This window comes from Manis pentadactyla, chromosome 1, assembly GCF_030020395.1.
Source record: "Manis pentadactyla isolate mManPen7 chromosome 1, mManPen7.hap1, whole genome shotgun sequence".
NCBI lineage: Eukaryota > Metazoa > Chordata > Mammalia > Pholidota > Manidae > Manis > Manis pentadactyla.
The window spans coordinates 66338675-66358877 of record NC_080019.1 but is presented as its reverse complement, the minus strand read 5'-3'; the positions used below and the strand labels follow the sequence as shown (position 1 = coordinate 66358877).

The window sequence follows — 20203 nt, the reverse complement described above, 5'->3', positions numbered from 1 at the left end:
TTGATGTATAGATACGCAGGCATATAGTCAGAGGGAGATTTTTCATAAAAATCTGGTTTGCTGGTTTCTCTTGAAAAATCTGAGGTTCTGGCATCAAAAGGCCTGCATGCCCACTTGCCAAGATTTGGCTGGACCTGAAGGGGAACCTCTTCCCTAAGCAGAGCCGACACTCTAGCCCATCCCCTGAAAAAAGCACTTTGAAGGAAGTCTGTGCACTTACAGAAAAAAAACTACTTTCTCAGGAAAAAGCTGTCCTCTCTTGCAAAATGAAAACATGAGGTCAGCCTGATCAGGAACCACTCTCTGGATCCAGAAACAAACCCAGAATGGTGGGCCAGGGCAGACTGGAAAAACTGCAGCAAGATAATAAAAGGTTTGCATCCTTCCTATAAATGGTTATGTTATCAATATGAAATGGAAAAGCAACCCAATAGAAATGTGGACAAGGCTACTAGGCAATTCACAACATAAGAAAATAAATACTACATGTGAAACGGTCAACCTCACCAAAATTAACAAGACAATTTGATGCTTTCGTAAAACATAGTGGCCACAATGAACTAGATTTTTGTCACCAGTGAAGGATGGGAAAGTGGGCAATTTCAATCAGCCTTTTTGAAAACAATTTGGCAGCACATACCAACATTTAAGTCCTCAAATATGTGGTAATCTTTTGCTAGAGCATTACATGTACTATTAAAATTAAAATCAATTTAAGTGGCCACTTGTTGAGTATTGATTAAATGCATGATGATGGATTCTCCACTAAAACACTGCAGCCATTATGAAGACTAAAGTATATTTTGGTATGCTAATGAAAAAGGCATCAAGGGCATGCATACTGTTAGAGTGCAAAACACCTGATAGAATAATATGTATTATATGATCCATTTATGTTTTTAAAAGACTACACATATGAGAAATTCAGGGCTGATATTAAAAATATTTAACCACAAGTTGGCTCAGGCACTAGCCTATGTGGGGAACTGGACAGCCCTCTGGGGCCAATCTTAACCCTTTAGCAGCTGCATTGCAGGGGTCCTGGGGGAAGAGAGAAGGCAGACAAGGTGGCAGGGGGGATACTTGGAAGGCTTGTGGCCAAGACTTCCTACCAATAGCATGGTTATATATACAGAGAAAAAGTGAGAGAACTTGACAGGGGCACAAGAGGCACTTCATCATTTGCCCCATACAATCTCATTATTTGAAATTCTAAGGATGAGTGTGAGATTTGAAAAAAAAACCTATAGGGGAAAATACCGGCCTGAATTCTTTTGAAAATGCATCATGACATACCGTGTGGCATAGACCACTACCAGGCCAGAAGGAATCCAGGGTCATCTGGGGTTCTAGGAATCCCACTTCCCACTGTTTACTCTTATTACTTGTTTTGGCCTAATCCCCTCCACTATCACCATGTTTTGAAATATTATTTTCTACTTAACAAACTGCAGCTAAGTAACACATTGTTAATTTATGTCCCACGTTTTATTAACCAAAAATATTTTTCTGCCAGGTAAAACTCTCTATAAACAGCTGTCTTGCCAATGGGTTTCAGCCCCGGGTAAGTTCGCTATGGATTCAATGTGACCAAAGAAATTAATAGCAAAACATTCTTTGGGGTGAAAGGGCTTATTACCCGGCTTGTTCTCTGGCAGTAGGTCGAGCACTAGCATCTCTGCCTCCGCCCATACAGTGCAATAATAGCTTATTGCCTAAAGGTGTGGAAGCGGTATCCTAGCAACAGGCCAGTTACATCATCAGGTTATCTCAGTTCAGTGAGGATCCTGGCCATAGGAACCCCAACTTCCCCACAACATCAAATTACTAATATCACCACACTGAATTCATATAATCACAGCCCAACATTAAAAAATGTGACATTCAGGCTGACCTGTTTGGTCCCATGATGAGACAATTCATACAGTTTTTGAAACAATGAAAACATTTCTAACCAAAGCATTCAAAACCGTAGTGGTTGGCAATGTTAATTGGAGAACCATATGTCATGCATTCTCCAGATGTGGGAAATGGGATCGATGTGTGTGACCCCACTCCTCCCTGAGAGGGCCCACCCTAAGAACCCTCACCTGTGGAGACAATCAGGAAAGCCGAGAACTAGCAGGGTCTCTGGAGACACAACTCAGAACACAGCCCTGGGGAATACCTGCAGGTTTCTAAGTCTTACTTTGGGGGTAATGGTGTGAGATATCTAAGAATCCAGAGCAAGTAGCTGGGAATAAATAAAGGTGGGGAAGAACACGTGACTTCTGAGTATTTTAAAATAAAATTGTCAAAGCAGTGATTCTCAAAGGGAGAAATATCAGAATGAAAGAGGATGGAGGCATGTTCTTTGAAAAAGGATCATAAATTCATAGTTGAAGAAACTATAACTATTTTTCCTATAAAGCAAACTACCAAAAGGAAAGTTCTGGAAAATCTTGTCTGATGAATATTTGTGGTAAAAATATTAATTGTCATACCCTCTGGGAAGAGGAGGTGAATTCTTATGTGACCATAAAAGGGGTAGCAGTTTTAAATTTCAAACTTGTAATTGGCTTTTATGAGCCAGGTCAGGTAGAGTGAGGAACAGCAGACACCCTGGAGAGGGGAGGGGACTGTGCCAGGGGGATATGGGGCAGTCACTGGGACGTAAGATCTAGGGACCTACAATGGACTGAATATTTAAGTCCCCCCAAAATTCATATGTGGAAATCCTAACCCCCAATGTGATGAAACTGGTCAGCAGAGCCTCAGGGAGGTAATTAGCTCATGAGGGTGAAGCCCTCACTGATGGGATTAATTCCCCTGTAAATGGGATGCCAGAGAGCTCCCTTGCCCTTCTGCCATATAAGAATTCAACAAGAAGCGTGCCATCTGCCACCTGGGAGAGGATCCTCACTAGAACCCAAACATGTTGACCTTGGACTTCCAGCCTCTGGAACTGTGAGATAGAAATTTCTGTTATTGAGAAGCCACCCAGTCTGTGGCACTTTGTTATTTCAGCCAAAATGATTAAGACAGGAACTTGTCTGCTTGATCCAGCTGTCTCTTCAGCACTTGAGTCAGTGCTCAATACACAGAAGGGGCTCAATTAATATTTATTGACTGAATGCATAAATGTGTAACAAAATCAGGTTAGAAATCAATTCTCTTTTTTTCCCAGTCCATTCTCTAAAAGACCCTGGAATTAAACTTACAGAAATAAATTTAACATGAGCAAAACTATTAGCTGCCTATCCCATTTTCTTTTCCTCCTTAAATTTCCTAGCCTCTCTTGCAGCTACAGTCTGGCCAGTGAGATGTAAGGGGAAGTGTTATATGGTACTTGCTGGAAGGCTTCATAAAATAAAAGAGGTACACGTTTCTCCTTCCTTCATCCTTTTGCTTGAAATGCAGACACGATGGGCTGATCAAAAGCCATATGGACCATGGGTGGGTTACTGGCACTAAGGATGACACTTGGAGAGATGCAAGAATCCTAGGTCCCTGATGACTGCAGTCACCATACCCACCCTGAATTGTCTGCCTTCAGACTTCATGTATATGAGAGATAATTAAATGTCTATATTTTACATACCAATGATCTTTGGGATTTTTCTATTATAGACAGACAAAGGTAATCCTAACTGATAGGTGAGCAAGCTCCACACCCCTGGGGAAGTAGAGATGAAGTGAAAGTGTGGCACTCCATGAAAGTCCAGTTCCACACCACATCAGCAACACCCCAGGGTTGGCTCTATTTGTTACCTGGCCCTGGCATCCCAGTCACCAGCCCCTCTGGGCATTGAATCAGGTATCTGTAAGTCCTGGGACAGTGCTTACGGTAGAGATTTTCCACCAGTGTGTTGCTCCCTCTGACCACGACCTTCTTGTTATGATTCATGTAGTTCCACAGGTGCAGGGCATAGGAGTAGTTGAAGCTCGGTTCTGGGTCCCAGACTTCATAGTAGCGCCTCCACTGTGGATAGGAGATGGGGTAAAATCTGTGGGGATGTAGGAAGGACAAGTTCTGACACCCGAGGTCGCTCACCTCCTGGAAGTCTCTGAGTTTGCACCACAGTTTCAACATCCTTGTCATCAAATTGGGACCCTGGTTGCCCCAAATGTCCGAATTGTAGTGTTCAACAAAGTTTTCCATGCACTCCCACAGGAAAGGGTGGCGGGGCAGGAATCCAAACACCCCATTGCTAGAGTAACGAGAAGACTGTGCAGCCAAGAAGTTCTCCTCAGGGATGGGCCTGATGGAAATGACATCGGTGTCCATGTAGATGCCGCCATACTTCCAGATGATGGCCAGGCGGCATGCATCTGAGCTGACGTGGAGCCAGTGTCTCTCGGCACTGGCATTGATCTGCAGGAGCAGGTGAAAATTAGCAGGGAAGAGGGAGGGGTGTCACAGTAGGTGGCCAGGCCCAGGTAGCTCAGCAGGAGGAAGCAAGCTAGCTTCTCAAAAATCTATTTGCCCAAAGCCCAGTTTTGCAAATTTACCAAACTTATCTCCACCCGAAAGAGTTGCCTTTAAGTAAAAACATTACTGCAATCAGTATCAACGGGAAGATTTTGGAAGCTTTTAAAGATTTCATGAAACTGTTAAAAAAGAAAAATTAAAAGCAGTGGAAAGGTAAAGAAGAAACCCAGAAGGGGTTTCAAGATGAACTGGGTGAGTCATTTAAAGCAGGGTGTACATTAGCCACAAATATGACTGTGAAGAAAGAATTCTCTCTAAGTCCTAAAAGTGCCAGAAACTGACCAAAAAAAAAAAAAAAAAGCTAGGAAACTGGAATAGATCTATACGTGTGCTCTTTGGGAATTTCGTAAAAGAATCTTATAACGCATACATGCATGCATGCCTTCATTCACTAATTAATTACACTAATAATATTAGGTGAAGGCTTACATGCAATGTGCCAAATTTTGTCACAGCTGTTAAGCACTTATCAATGAAAGACGAAAGTCTCTCCTGGGAAGAGACAGACAGTAAACAAATACAGTTTACTCTTGAACAACACAGGGGTTAGCAGTGCCAGCCCTGACACAGTAGAAAACCCATGTATAATATTTGACTCCCCAAACCTTAACTACTAATAGCCTGCTGTTGACCAGAAGCCTTACTGAAAAGATAAAAAAATTGATTAGCACATATAGTGTATGTCATATCTATCATATACTGTTTTATTACAATAAAGTAACCTAGAGAAAAGAAAATGCTATTTTTTTCAAATTGTTACAACTCTCCAAAAAATTCTCCAATATGTTTATTGAAAAATTCTGCATTTAAGTGGGTCTGTGCAGTTCAAAAACTGGTGTTATTCAAAGGTCAATTGTAAATACACAATAGGTTGGATGTTCATAAGGACTATGAAGGAAAAAAAGCTAGATGAGGAGGTTCTGAAGGGGGCAAGGGGGAACACTGCCTTATCTTGGGTTCCAGGAGAAACTTGAATGAAGTGGATGGGTGAACCATGCTGACATTTTGGAAAAGAAGGTTCTAGGCAAAGGGACAGCAAGAGCAAAGGTAGTTCTACAAGGGCTTTGCTACAAGTGCAAAGGGAAGAGCTCTATATGCATAAATAGGAAGGAGGCTTTATGGCCAAGGCAGAATAGGAAGGGAGATAGGAAGGAGATGAGATCAGAAAACACTGGGGTCGGGATGGGGGGCAGGTCACATAGACTGGGGTAGAGACTGAAATTCTTTGGAACAGTTTGGAAGAAAGGAGACATGTGATCTGAGTCAGTCTTAAAAGGGTCACACTGGCTGCTGTGTGGAAAACAGGGGCAGGAGTTTGGGGGGGCAGGGACAGAAGCACAGAGACAAGTTAGGAGGCTGTTGAAATAATACAGGCAAAAGATGAGAGTGCAGGAGGATGATAATGGAGGGAGTCGGAAAAACAGGCAGACCCTGGGCACGTGGTAAAGATAATGCCAGTCTGGGTTTTGCTGGATTGGATGTGGAGTGGGGGAGAGAGGGGTCAGGGATGACTGCAAATGCTAAAATGGGAGCAATGCAGGAAATGACTTTGAAAACATATAAAAATAAATCAAGATAAATGACAATGTTCCCACATGGAATGCTAAACTTTTGAGTACAGGAAACAAAAAAGATTTTTGTAATTGAAATATGCTGATTAGAAGATTAAAGGACAACACTTGCCTTTTAACAAAACAAATGTTCTTTAAAATTCCACCGCAAAGCCCAAGGAGAGCAGGCCAACTAATACCGGGCGAAAATCATCACACGAGTTGTCAGTGTCCCCATGATGTGTGCAACTACTGAAAACCTCATAAACAATAAGAGCTAACATTTATCGAAACTGTGTCCCAAGCTCTTTATAATCTACACAAAACCTCAAAGAGCAGTATTGTGATTATTCCCTTTTTTCAAGTGCATAACTGAAAAGACAGAAAAGTTCAGTAATCTGCCCAAGGTAAGAGGCAGAGGTTGGGTTTGAACCCAGGCAGCCTGGCTCCAGAGATCCATCCATTCAAAAGAATCAAGGTTTTGGTAAAAATAAGTAAAGTTGATTATTTGGTAAATGATGATAGTTAGTGAACAGACCCAGAGACACAAGACATCAGAAGCCACACGGAACCAGAGGAGGAAGAAGCCTGCTTTGATGTGGACACTGGACAGACACCAACCTAAAACACAAGAAACCCCTGAGAGCACCGGAAAGGGGCTTAGGCCTCTGGCTGCTCATCCCTTTCTGCCCCTACTACTCCTCCCTGGGCATCTTCAAGGCCTGCCTGCACTTGCCAGTCCACACAGCATACCCTGTGGCCACTAGCAGGCGATGGCACATTGGGTCACCCCTGCAAGCTGGCCCCCGGCAATCCTGAGATGTCTAACCAAGGCAGAGCGCACCTCAGCCAGGCATCCCAGGGGTATCTTGCCGTGACTACCATAGGCACATGGCCAGGTAGGGTGCCCTACCGGCTCATCTGGGGCTCTGCATCCCAGGCCCACCTTAGTCCTAAAACCCAATACAGGAACAGTGAGGTATACAGTTCAGACTGTGCTCCAAGAAACATGAGCTCCAAGAAAAGATCTATGTCATAACTGAAATAGGGTCCATGCCCAAATAAGTTTAGAAAATGCTGGGTTGACTCAAATAAAAGTTTCCTCAGTTCAGAACTACATCGAGCCTTTCATCTCCTCATACACAGGGATTACTCTGTGAGAAAAGGCTGTAGTATGCATTGTCATCCAAAACAATTTGAGTAAAGATTTCTTTTCAAGGAGCAAAACTTTAGGTAATGTTACTCTAGCCCTGGCGTGGGGACACTAGGCCTGGAGCTAGCAGGCCGCCTGCCCTGGTGGAGTCCTGGAGCACCCGCTGGCAGGCTAGCACTGAAAAGACGCAGGAACCTAGCTAGTGTGTCGCCCCACTGGGTCCCTCTCCTCTGCCAGTGCCTGTCTCCCTGGCCCACAGCCTGCCAGGACACTGCCCAGCTGCGCTGCCTGTCACCTGTTGGTTAGGACCTCTGAGCTGAAAACTGCAGATAAAATCTCAGTCCGGTGAGTCACTCCACCTCCGCCTGACAGGTCCCAGTCTGAGACTTTCAGGCTTTTCAGGAGAAGAGATAGGGCACGCTGGGATCTAGAAGTTACATGGGGCCAAGAGTCACACTAACCACTGCCCCTTTCACAAATACTCGGGCCTGTCCGGAAAATGTCTCCAGCTGACAGCAAGCAAGCACAAGTGTGTTCTCCACCCAGGACAGCCTGCCCAACCCCAGGTGAATGAGTCAGGACGGAACACAAGTTTTCCTTTTGTATATATAACTGTTCTTGTTGGTGGAATAATGGCCACTCAAACACATCAGTTCCTAAGTCCAGGAACCTGTAAACGTGACCTCATATGGGAAAGGAGTCTTTGCAGAAATCATTACATTAAGGATCTTAAGATGGAGAGATTATCCTGGATTTTCCTGGTGGGCTCTAAATGTGATCACAAGTGTCAGTTCCAGAGAGGGGGAGGGAGAGTTCACACACACACACACACACACACACACACACACACACACACACACACACTCACAGAGGAAAGGGGGATGGTGGATGGAGGCAGAGACTGCAGGGACTGGCTCCTAGGAGGGGATTCTCCCTGGAGCCCCCAGGAACAAGACCACCAGCACCTGCCTTGCCCATTAACACCAGTGGGATTTCTGGTCTCCGTGACTGTAAGAGAATGAATTTATCTTGTTTCAGGTCACCAGCTTTGCGGCAATCCACTACAGCAGCCATAGGCAACTGACACAGTACAACTAACACGAGGGACTCAGTGTTACCTCTGGGTCTGCAAAGCCTCAGTATTTAACATCTTGCCCTTTACAGAGAAAAAGGTTGCTCACATTTAGTTAAACCTGTGGTTGGAACTTAGATTGGACATTGTATGGTAAACAAATTATACTACTTTGATGTCAATTTTTAAATTACTTTTTTAAAAATAATTTTATTTATAAATTAACATTCTCATCACTAAATTCACTCATAACATAATCATACTTAAACACCTACTTTTACTGTGTGTTGTGTATTTTCTCCAGGTCTTTTCTTCCACATAGATATGGGGAGTTTTGAAGACCTAAAATAATTATAATGACATTATAATATAGGAATATTTAATCCTCATTGAGTTGTAGCCTTCATATGATGCCTTAGCTAAAACCTGCAGAATGGAATCATTGAGAGGTTGTACTATAATTTCCGTAAGCATTACCTGGTTGTGGGTTCTCATGAGGGAGCTGTTTAATTGAAATACTATTTTTTTATTATGCTATGTTACTGAGATGAAGATTACAAAATTCCCAAGAGCTCCAGGGCTTTCTTGATCATATCTTAATAATAATCCAATCTCACATACCATGCCACCTGATTTTTCATGAATTTTCTATTTATATCATTTTCAAGTTAAATATTGCCTAGCTTCTCCTTCTGGTGCTAAAGTTTCACATAGATGGATTTAAAACTGTCAGTAAAAAATAAGTAGTCTGTATACCTAGAGAAGATACAGAAACTCATTAGTTAAGAATAGTCTCAAAGTAACCTAGATCCTAAGAAGTAAGCCTGGAAGCAAATGACCCCAGGGGAAAGATCAGCCTTGCTTAAGTCTCCTTTTTATTTGAACCACGACTTGATGCTGATGCCAGAGGAAAAGGCCAGGCAAGGGTCAAAGGACATGGGCTCCAGTCCTATCTTTGACAGTGAGTCCTTACCCTCAGTTTACTCATCTATAAAGCGAGTAGATGGCCCCCATATTCCGTGGTCCCTCCCAACACTGACACTCTAAGATTCTCTGAACACTTACTTGAGAGTACCATGAAAGCAATGGCGTGTCTTCAAACAGCCTTTCCATATCCAGAGGGAAGAGGAAAACATTGTCTATTGCTGAGAGAAGGGAAAGGGCTCGGTAGGTGGAGTTGGTGGGCAGTTGCGTGGAATTGTTGAGACCCTTCATAAACAACACCACAGGCTGCTCTGGATAAATCTTGGCAGCAGACTCCACAGCGCAGGAGACCAGGGGCGATGGCTCCATTCTCTCTGAGGTCTCCAGGAACACGATGCTGCGCCCATGGCTCAGGAGGGCTTCCAGCCCCTGCTGGGACTTGTAGGGAGGCAGGCAGGAGAAGAGGCAGACGGACTTCAGGGTGAGCTGGTAGAAGAAGACACAAGCAAGCAGCAGGATGACCGACAGGGAGAGCTGGAGCTCCTTCAGCATGTCTACTTCTCTCTCCTGGCCTGCTCCTTAAATCAACACAATTAATGAAAAATTAGATCCACAAAACCTGATAAGAGACGGCACACAAGAAAATGGAACCTGAACACTTCTTAACTAAGATTTTTTAAAATCCTAAATAAAATCTGATCAAGTCAAGTCCAGCAATATTAAAAAGGAAAATACATTAACTAAGGCTTATGTGAGGAATTTAAGGACGATTTGAAAGAGGAAAATAATTCATTAATAGATAAACTATAAATGAAATGCAATACCTTAACAGATTAAAGAATAAAAACTATTTGATCATTTTGCTCAAAAGATGACAAGAACATGTCACATTCATTCATGATATTTAAAAAGCACATGGAAAGTTGCTTAAGCTCACAAACAATGTCTACCAGAACACAGAGCAATCATCATACTTAACCGGAAGCTTTCAAAACATCCCCATTAAGAACCAGGAATGTGATCCATTCTCACTGTTCCCATCCAATATCATTCTGTTACATCTAACCACTGCAGTAAAACAAGAGCAGAGAATGTCTAATATAGACTAAAAAGGAAGAGTAAAAGTATCATTAGTTGTAGAAAATAGGATTGCCTACCTAGAAAATCCAAGATAATTTACTGAAAAACTAAGAGAATTAAGAAGAAAATTAACCTAAGGAAGCAAACTGAAGGTTAGACTTGAATAAATTTCCAAGATCCCAATTAGCAGAGCCATGACCCTAACCTGGGTCCACCTGCCACCAAAGCCCCAGCCCTGAGCCATTCCCAGCCATGCCTCCCTCTCCATAAATATTAGCTCTAACTCTACCTAACTGCAGAAGACCAGAGATCTCAGTTCGTTGGCCGTCTAGTTTTCACATTACATATAACTCTTCTAGAAAATACAAAACCAATGAATCAGAGCTTACCTTCTAGCCAGAGACTTGCAGCCTGCCAGTATCTGAGACCTTAGCAATGACGACAAGCTTTTCCCACTACCTGATAAATCACAACCTAATCTTCCATTTCAACAACTGAGGGAAGGAAATCATTGGCAGATGGCCACAAAACACAAGAAGTTCTCAAGAAGCTCCTACCTTTACTAAGTTACCCCACAGAGACTTGGGGGAAATAAGGGATTCACATAAATTTGGAGGTGACTTACACACTAGGACTCCCTGTGGGTCCATCAGGAGGGTTCACCGGGAAAAAGCTGTGTCATGGCATAGCCCTGGGGCCAACAGGTCATGCGCCTCAGCAGTGCAGCTCCAATCCAAATCATGGGCAGAACCTTGGGAAAATGTCTTCATCAGATTATCCTGTAAATTCACCCTAACTGTGCAAAAACTGTTTGATTAAAAGAAGAGAAAATCCAAATAAGCAATGGACAAAACCTAGTCTGAGGGCCTGGCGATCTGGAACAAGAATCGGTTCCTCAATTTCAGTTACTATGGTTTCAGGAAGGGTCCTTTTGCCCTGAGGTCCTCCATAGTGGGGAATCAGCTTCCTTCCGGACTCCCGAGGTCAGCTTCATTGCCCTCCACTGAGGTGGCAGTCCCCACACCTCCCAAGATAGTGTCACTCTCCTGTGGGCCGCTCCCCATTGGCCTGCAGCTTAGTGGTCCCCCTTGGAGCCACCTTCCGCTCAGGAAGTCATACATCTCTGGTGCAGAGCCTTCTCTCAGGCATGAACAGGTATCCACTGTTCACCCTGGGTGGTCTGGTGTGAACACAGGTCCCCTCCTGAGCAGACTCTGGATGGACACACAGGTCCTACGTCATGGGAGACAGAGCTGCCCCACTCACCTTTGTACCCAAGGCTCCCATAACAGCTCCTGAATCTCTACACTCATCTCTTCCTTTTGGAGCTGAATTCCTTCTCTGGACCCCAACTCTAGGCGCAGGGAGCCCTGGCACCTTTCCAAAGTTCCCCAGCATTGTATAGATGGGTAATTCTTTCCTTGCAGAGGTGAGGGAGAGTAGAGTTCCTAGAGTCACATCCCAGGGAGGTCACACACCCTAGTGTCTTCCAACTGCTTGCAGAAACTTCCAACTGAGGCAGAGAGCAACGAAGCAGCTGGTGGGTGGTCTTTGTTACAGGGATGACAGTGAGCACTACTGATGCAGTGAAATCCTAAGCACAAAGAGCAGGACTGGTCTGACCAAGAACCAAGAAGGGGGTGTGATGGAGAAGGCACTGAGCTTGGAGCCGTGCCTGTACCCACCACAGGCTGAGGACACCAGGACAAGCCTCTACACTGCCCGGAGCCTCAGCTCCCCTGTGCTGGGTGGACAGTGACTGACCTTGGGCTTATCACGAGGAGGAAAGGCCTCTGTAAGCCACAGAAGCACCTCACACTGCCCACCGAGGAAAAGAGGGGAAAACCAGAATACTATTGTAGTGGTATTTGGGCTCCCTGATGACAAACATTCAGTTGTTGTTTTCAGATGAATGACATCTATTTCCCTACGACCCAGTAAGAAGGAAATCCTCAGCCCTGAGAGTTGAGGCGATGGTGCCGAAATCAGCAGTCAGTCACGGTTCCTGGGGCCTTTTCAGGACCTCACAGCCCCATGTCCCTCCCAGGCCTTTCTGGGGGTGCCTCCCAACATGCGAGCCCTCCACCAGGAACTCCCCAGGACCCCAGACCCGCCCTTCAGCCTTCCCTGTGTGAGAGCAGTACAGCCTGCCCTCCGCCCTGCCTGCATTTCTGCATGTGTGGGCAGGTGCCACGGCAGCAGCATCTCCCCTGGACCCCATGGATCCTTCAAGGCCCCAAGGATGGGCTTCAGGGAACCCTGCATGCTGGAGCCATGGCAGCACTACTGCCTTTATCCCAGGTGCCACTTACCCACAGATTCTACTCATCACTCACAGAACGCCCCTGCCCTTTGACCCTCTGTGACATTAACTCTGTTCAAAATCCCTCTAAATGTCTTCACCACACTATCTCAGGCCTTCTCCAACCAGCTAAGCAACCACTAGATACCCCAAGTTAGATAAATCGGAGTAGAGTTGTGCGAAGAGCTATTTATCTCTGAGCAATGGGTGGGTCTGAATACCCAGATGACAGTCCCATATGCATCCAGATATCACTACTTTCCTAGGAGTCTCTGCCTCCCGTGAGAGGGTTCTTACGTTGACCGCTATGGAGTAAGCCAGACCTGGCCAGTCCACTGGGCAGTGGGCCTGGGGGATTGCGGCTGAGTGATGAGAAGTGTGGGTTGCTGTAGCCCCAAATAAATGAACAGGGTGGGGAGAAACTGAATCCATGTTCCTTCTGTTTTATGGTGCTATTCTTTGGATGTTTGGAGGTAGTGCAAAGAAAAGGCAGTACAGGGGAGACAAACACAGCGGCAGAGCAGAGATTTCTGCAACCATGAACCGCTGATAACCACAACTGGAAATAGTTCAGGGTTGGGGACTAAACTCCCTCTGCTATAAAGGACCCACTGTATCAAGAAGGAAAAGAAAGAAATTTTTCACAATGCATGTTTGCTGAACTGAATTACACACGAAAACCGCACTGCTTAATTCTTTTGCTTCTTTGAACACTGATTTACTGCAAGAAGGAAATGTTCAAGCCAACAATACTTGTTTCATTTACCTTGGAGCCTGTAGAACCAGAGTTCCGGTTTTTAACATATTTGTTAAGCAAGTGAGACTGATAAACTTGTCAAAGCATTCAGTTACTAACAGGGAAAAACCAATACCCAGAACAATATCTTATTGACATTGCCAATTCTTCTTACCAGAGTTCTGAACAGGGACTGCCATGTGGGTTTTATGTGAATATCAAGAAACTAGCTAGAACAGAGGCTGAGTGAGAAATAATCCATAGCCTAACTTCTGGGAACCCATGGGTGAATAATTGAAGCATATTGAGGTGTGACATTATTAACACTAAGAATTGGGGGAAAAATTCTTATTAAAAATCAGCGAGTTCACATGCCAGAATAAAATCACCTTATCCCAAGGCAATACTTTAAACTGTTCTGCATTTCTAAGAAAACGGTTTTAGCCCTGTGTTTCTGGGGCCACTGCTCTTCTGTTCTCCACTCAGCCACACCATGCTCCTGCTTAGGAAACCTGGTGTAGTTGTGAAGAATGTGTCTCTGGATTTGTTCTGGAATTGTACTGACACGTGAAATTTCCCCCTTTTAAAATGTACTTGCAGATAAAAAAAGGGATGGAGGATAAGGACAGCAAGATAAGGAAAAAACAGTCCTCGGTGAAGCAGTTAGGTCCCAAACACCACTCTTTCAGCCTAAAGAACGGGGTCTGTAAAAAGTCTACAGAAAACAGTGGATCCAGTTGGAGAATGGAGATCTGGCTGAAGGTGCTTTGCTATTACTTTCTGTAAGGTAGTGTTTAGTTTCTTCTTCCTATCAGGAATGGGGAACATCTTGGAGCCATCTATGCCAAGAATCCACATGGTACAGGAACTTTGTAAAGATGAGCGGCCGTTACAATGAGCACCTCCTAATACAGCTGAAAAAAACTGTTACTACTAAATGATTGTGTCCCCATCACACACTCACCCCCACCACCAAAATTCATACAGTAATCCCTACCCCTCAGTGTGATGGTATCGGAGGTGGGGCCTCTGGGAGGTGATTGGATTTAGATGGGGTCATGAGGGTGGGATCCTTATTAGAAGAGGCAGACCGAGATCTCCCTCCATGAACACGCACCAGGGGAAGGCCATGTGAGGATACTGTCAGTGGAGCTGTCTGCAAACCAGGACGAGGGGCCTCGCCAGAAACCCACTCTGCGCTTTGACCTTGGACTTCCAGCCTCCAGAACTGTGAGCAACACTGTAGTGTTTTGTTATAGGAGCCTGAGATGACGAAGACAGAAGCCCCACGGTACGCTATGTGTCTCTGATCTCCGGCCACATGTTTTCATGAGAATCTGCCTCTGAGCCATGGGGGCAGTTGGAGCTCCTCTTAAGATGTGGGGAACTGGGACCAGGCCTTCGCTGACCACCCACCCAAGGACGACTTCATCAGCAACAGGAACCTGTACAGGCTGAACCGCTGTCCAGGCCTGGGGCCGCTGCCTGCCTGCCTTGGTCGTTCCACAGCCCTCCGTCTGTCCTCTTGTGCCTTTTCTCCCTAACAGAGGTGTCCGGTCTCCTGAACTCCGCCCCTGACAATCACCGTGCTCCCAGTACCCAGGTCCCAAATCAGGGCGTCATTCTTAGCTCTTCTCCCTCCCCACGCCCCTCACGTACAAGTTATGTTAGTTCCGCTCCTCTGAGAAGCAGACACCAGACGAGATTAACTGTGCAAGGATTTATTAGGGGAAATGCCTGTGTGAGAGAAAAGAGGAGGGGAGCTGTGTAAGGCTGGGACAGCTGTCAGCTCCCAGGGCAAGTCGGAGAGAAGCTGGGGCGTAAGAGTCCTGCGCCTGCGCCGCCCCGTCTAAGGAAGGGTCGGGGCCTCAGCGAGTCCTCAAACCAGCCTGCCACCGGGGGTCCTGGGTCTCCCAGGAGGGGCCTCAGCGTTCTCGCCACACACTCGATGCTGAGAGAAGCCTATGAGGGGCGTGGCTTCATGTATTTCACGGAGGGCCTTGGGTCAGTTGTGCTCCTTCTGGTTGGGGTTCATGAGGCACATTATCACGGCTGCTGCCGTGCACCTCGTGAGCTACAGATCTGCTTGTCTGCACGGGGTGGGGAGCAGTGCCTCCATGGTTCCCACAGGCCTTTTCCTGAGGAGAAACTAATAGGAAGGATATTAGGCAGATGAAGTACAGTCCTGGTCACTGTAGTTGATCTCAGGGCTGCAATTCATCCACTCCCTCCTCCCTTATCCATTCTGAACGCCCCTCATCCTCAGAGGTCATCTCATCCGGTGTTGGCAGCCAACGGGTTGTGCAGCTCATCACCCAGAAGTGCCTGAACCCTCCAGAGTCATGCCCTTACCCAGTTCACAGCTGCTGCCCATGTCTGCTCACAGTTGTTGGGGTAGGGGAGCCCCAGGAGGACCCCATATGCATCTCTGAGGTTCCACCCACTGCTTTTGTAAAATCAGCCTGACCTCTTGCTGCTGATCAGAGTCAATTACCTCCACCAGAGGAACTGGGCCCTTTACTTGCTGGTCCCCAGGCAAAATAAATCCAGCATGCCCTGCAGCAGTTTGCAGTTCAATGAGACCTTGCAGTGTCACTTGGCAAGAATCTGCTCTGTTTGGGATCAGAACCTCCAACACTGAACAGCTCAGAGTTGCAGGAACGGAAGCACAAAATCCTCCAATTAGGCACTAGGAGTGGTGGTCAGTGGGGCCACAGCTATTTACAAACCTTGATTCCTGGACCCCTGTTCTCTTCCTATTTGGGAACAAGCACCACGTACAGCTCTCTGAATTGATATAAATCTACTGTATCCTGAAGCATGGCACCCCTATTCTTTCCGAGTCTTCTCTAAGCTAGCATGCCAGCTGCTCCTTGAGAAGGCTGCTCCAGAAAGCTGCCTCTGGATGGGGCGGTACATGACACAACCAGCAGGTTCCATGCTCATGGGGCTGCTCCTGTACCTCTGCTCACTGTGCAGTGAGTCCCAGGCTCAAATGCTTTGCTCTGTGAGATTCTATGCCTGTGGAGCAAGCATCCGATAACCCCAGACAGTGTTGCGGCTGAGGCTTTGCAGGCAGGAAAGGCAAACTCATACCTGGAATATTCATTCCTGGGGGATGAACCAGTGGCTTTTCCAATGGAAGGGGCCTGATGTGCTCAACCAACCAGGTACCAAGTAGCCATTGGTCTCCTCAAGAAGCAGTGCCCTATCAACAACACAGCTTTGATATCTGTTGCTGACAAGTTGAATATTCAGAGGCAGCAGTATTTAGATCGGTCTTGGGACGTGAACCAAAACAATGTCCTCTCTCTTTGCCACCATAGCCATTCCACTCATGTACCTGTCATGCCAGTTCTGGGCTGGTGACCAATTGTTAGACTGTCAGAAGTACACTGACGTTCCTGTGAGGTGTTCCCCTGTTACTTTCACTTGCACTGCTCTGATAACTAATGATGTTGAGCATCTCTTCGCCTATACATAAGCTGTTCGTTTTCCTCTTCTGTAAATTGCTTTTCCATGCACATTGCTTGTTTTTCTATTGTGTTCTCTACCATCATCTTATGAATCCACAAAAACCTCATAGAATTGAGATAATAATCTCAGGCTAATTTTAATTTTTAATTTTTTTATTAAGGTATTATTGACATACACTCTTATGAAGGTTTCACATGAAAAAACAATGTGTTTACTACATTTACCCATATTATCATGTCCCCACCCATACTCCAATGCAGTTACTGTCCATCAGTGTAGTAAGATGCCACAGATTCACTGTTTGCCTTCTCTTGTGCTACACTGTTTTCCCCATGACCCCCCACACCATGAGCACTAAACATAATACCCCTTCATCCCCTTCTCCCTCCCTCCCCACCCACCCTCCCACACCCCTCCGCTTTGGTAACAACTAATCCCTTCTTGGAGTCTCTGAGTCTGCTTCTATTTTGTTCCTTCAGTTTTGCTTCATTGTTATACTCCACAAATGAGGGCAATAATTTGGCACTTGTCTTTCTCCGCCTGGCTTATTTCACTGAGCATAATATCCTCCAGCTCCATCCATGTTGTTGCAAATGGTAGGATTTGTTTCTTTCTTATGGCTGAATAGTATTCCATTGTGTATATGTACCACTTGTTCTTTATCCATTCATCTACTGATGGACACTTAGGTTGCTCCCATATCTTGGTTATTGTAAACAGTGCTGCAATAAACATACGGGTGCATATGTCTTTTTGAGTCTGAGCAGTTGTATTCTTTGGGTAAATTCCAAGGAGTGGCATTCCCAGGTCAAATGGTATTTCTATTTTTAGTTTTTTGAGGAACCCCAATATTGCTTTCCACAATGGTTGAACTAGCTTACATTCTTACCAGCTGTGTAGGAGTGTTCCCCTTTCCCTGCATCCTTGCCAGCATTTGTTGTTCTTAGTCTTTTTGATGCTGTCCATCCTTACTGGTATGAGGTGATATCTCATTGTGGTTTTAATTTGCATTTCCCTGATGATTAGTGATGTGGAACATTTTTTCGTGTGTTTGTTGGCCATCTGAATTTCTTCTTTGGAGAATTATCTGTTCATATCCTCTGCCCATTTTGAATAGGGTTATTTGCTTTTTGGGTACTGAGCTGTGTGAGTTCTTTAAATATTTTGGATGTTAACCCTTTGTCGCATATGTCATTTACAAATTTATTCTCCCATACTGTAGGATGCCTTTTTGTTCTGTTGATGGTGTTGTTTGTCATAGAGAAACTTTTTAGCTTGATGTAGTCCCATGTGTTCATTTTTGCTTCTGTTTCCCTTGCTCGAGGAGATGCGTTCAGGAAGAAGTTGCTCATGCTTATATTCAGGAGATTTTTGCCTATGCTGTCGTCTATGCATTTTATGGTTTTATGACTTACATTCAGGTCTTCGATCCATTTCGAGTTTACTTTTGTATATGGGGTTAAACAATAATCCAGTTTCATTCTCTTGCATGTAGCTGTCCAGTTTTGGCAATACTGAAGAGGCTGTCATTTCCCCATGGTATGTCCATGGCTCCTTTACCATATATTAATTGACCATATATGTTTGGGTTTATATCAGGGCTCTCTAGTCTGTTCCATTGGTCTATGATTCTGTTCTTGTCCAGTACCAAATTGTCTTGATTACTGTGGCTTTGTAGTGGTGCTTGAAGTTGGGGAGCATAATTCCCCCTAGTTTTATTCTTCCTTCTCAGAATTGCTTTGGCTACTTGGGGTCTTTGGTGGTTCCATATGAATTTTTGAACTATTTGTTCCAGTTCATTGAAGAATGCTGTTGGAATCTGATAGGGATTGCATTGAATCTGTATATTGCTTTGGGCAGGATGGCCATTTTGACAATATTAATTCTTCCTAGCCAAGAACATAGGATGAGTTTCCATTTGTTAGTGTCCTCTTTAATTTCTATTAAGAGTGTTTTGTCATTTTCAGGGTATAGGTCTTTCACTTCCTTGGTTAGGTTTATTCCTAGGTATTTTATTCTTTTTGAATTGTGAATGGAATTGTTTTCCTGATTTCTCTTTCTGCTATTTCATCATTAGTGTATAGGAATGCAACACATTTCTGGATATTAATTTTGTATCCAGCAACTTTGCTGAATTCAGATATTAGTGCTAGTAGTTTTGGAGTGGATTCTTCAGGGATTTTTATGTACAATATCATCTCATCTTCAAAGAGGGACAGTTTAACTTCTTCCTTGCCAATCTGGATGCCTTTTATTTCTTTGTGTTGTCTGATTTCCTTGGCTAGGACCTCCAGTACTATGTTGAATAGAAGTGGGCAGAGTGGGCATCCTTGTCTTGTTCCCTATCTTAAAGGAAAATCTTTCAGATTCTCACTGTGAAGTACAATGTTGGCAATGGGTTTGTCTTATATGGCCTTTATTAGGTTTAGGTACTTGCCCTCTATAACCATTTTATTGAGAGTTTTTATCATGAATGGATGTTGAATTTGTCCAATGGTTTTTCAGTATCTATGGAGATGATCATGTGGTTTTTGTCCTTCTTTTTGTTGATGTGGTGGATGATGTTGATGGATTTTAGAATGTTCTACCATCCTTGAATCCCTGGAATAAATCCTACTTGATCATGATGGATGATCTTTTTGATGTATTTTTGAATTCAGTTCACTAATATTTTGGTGAGTATTTTTGCATCTATGTTCATCAGGGATATTGGTCTGTAATTTTCTTTTTTGTGGTGTCTGCCTGGTTTTGATATTAGAGTGATGCTGGCCTCATCTAGTTTGGAAGTATTCCTTCTTCTTCTACTCTTTGTAAAACTTTAAGGAGGATGGGTATTAGGTCTTCACTAAATGTTTGATAAAATTCAGTGTTGAAGCCCTCTGGTCCAGGAGTTTTGTTCTTAGGTAGTTTTTTGATTACCAATTCAATTTGGTTGCTGGCAATTAGTCTGTTCAGATTTTCTGTTCCTTTCTGGGTCAGCCTTGGAAGGTTGTATTTTTCTAAAAATTCGTCCATTTCTTCTAGGTTATCCAGTTTGTTGGCATATAATTTTTCATAGTATTCTCTAATAATTCTTTGTATTTCTCTGGTGTCCATAGTGATTTTTCCTTTCTCATTTCTGATTCTGTTTATGTGTGTAGATTCTCTTTGTTTCTTGATAAGTCTGGCTAGGGGTTTATCTATTTTGTTTATTTTCTCAAAGAACCAGCTTTTGCTTTCATTGATTCTTTCTATTGCTTTAACTTTCTCGGTTTTATTTATTTCTGCTCTAATCTTTATTATGTCCCTCCTTCTACTGACTTTGTGCCTTTTTGTTCTTCTTTTTCTACTTTCATTAGTTGTGAGTTTAGAGTGTTCATATGGGATTGTTCTTCGTCCCTGAGGTAGGCCTGTATTGAAATATACTTTCCTCTTAGCATGGCCTTCACTATGTCCCAC

The 20203-nt window shown here is 44.3% G+C and overlaps 1 protein-coding gene across 1 annotated transcript in view; it reads right to left on the bottom strand.

Annotated features, from left to right (window-relative positions):
- Window positions 1-1412: 1412 nt before the first annotated feature.
- Window positions 1413-20203, bottom strand: part of LOC118908248 (alpha-1,4-N-acetylglucosaminyltransferase-like) — an 87474-nt gene continuing 68683 nt past the window's right edge. Inside the window, exons 3-5 of the mRNA XM_057498013.1 lie at window positions 10876-11057; window positions 9312-9748; window positions 1413-4354 (exon numbers count right to left, since the gene is read on the bottom strand). Coding sequence (XP_057353996.1) covers window positions 3740-4354; window positions 9312-9722 — 1026 coding nt within the window. The 5' untranslated portion in view covers window positions 9723-9748; window positions 10876-11057 and the 3' untranslated portion in view covers window positions 1413-3739. The remainder of the gene's footprint in view (window positions 4355-9311; window positions 9749-10875; window positions 11058-20203) is intronic.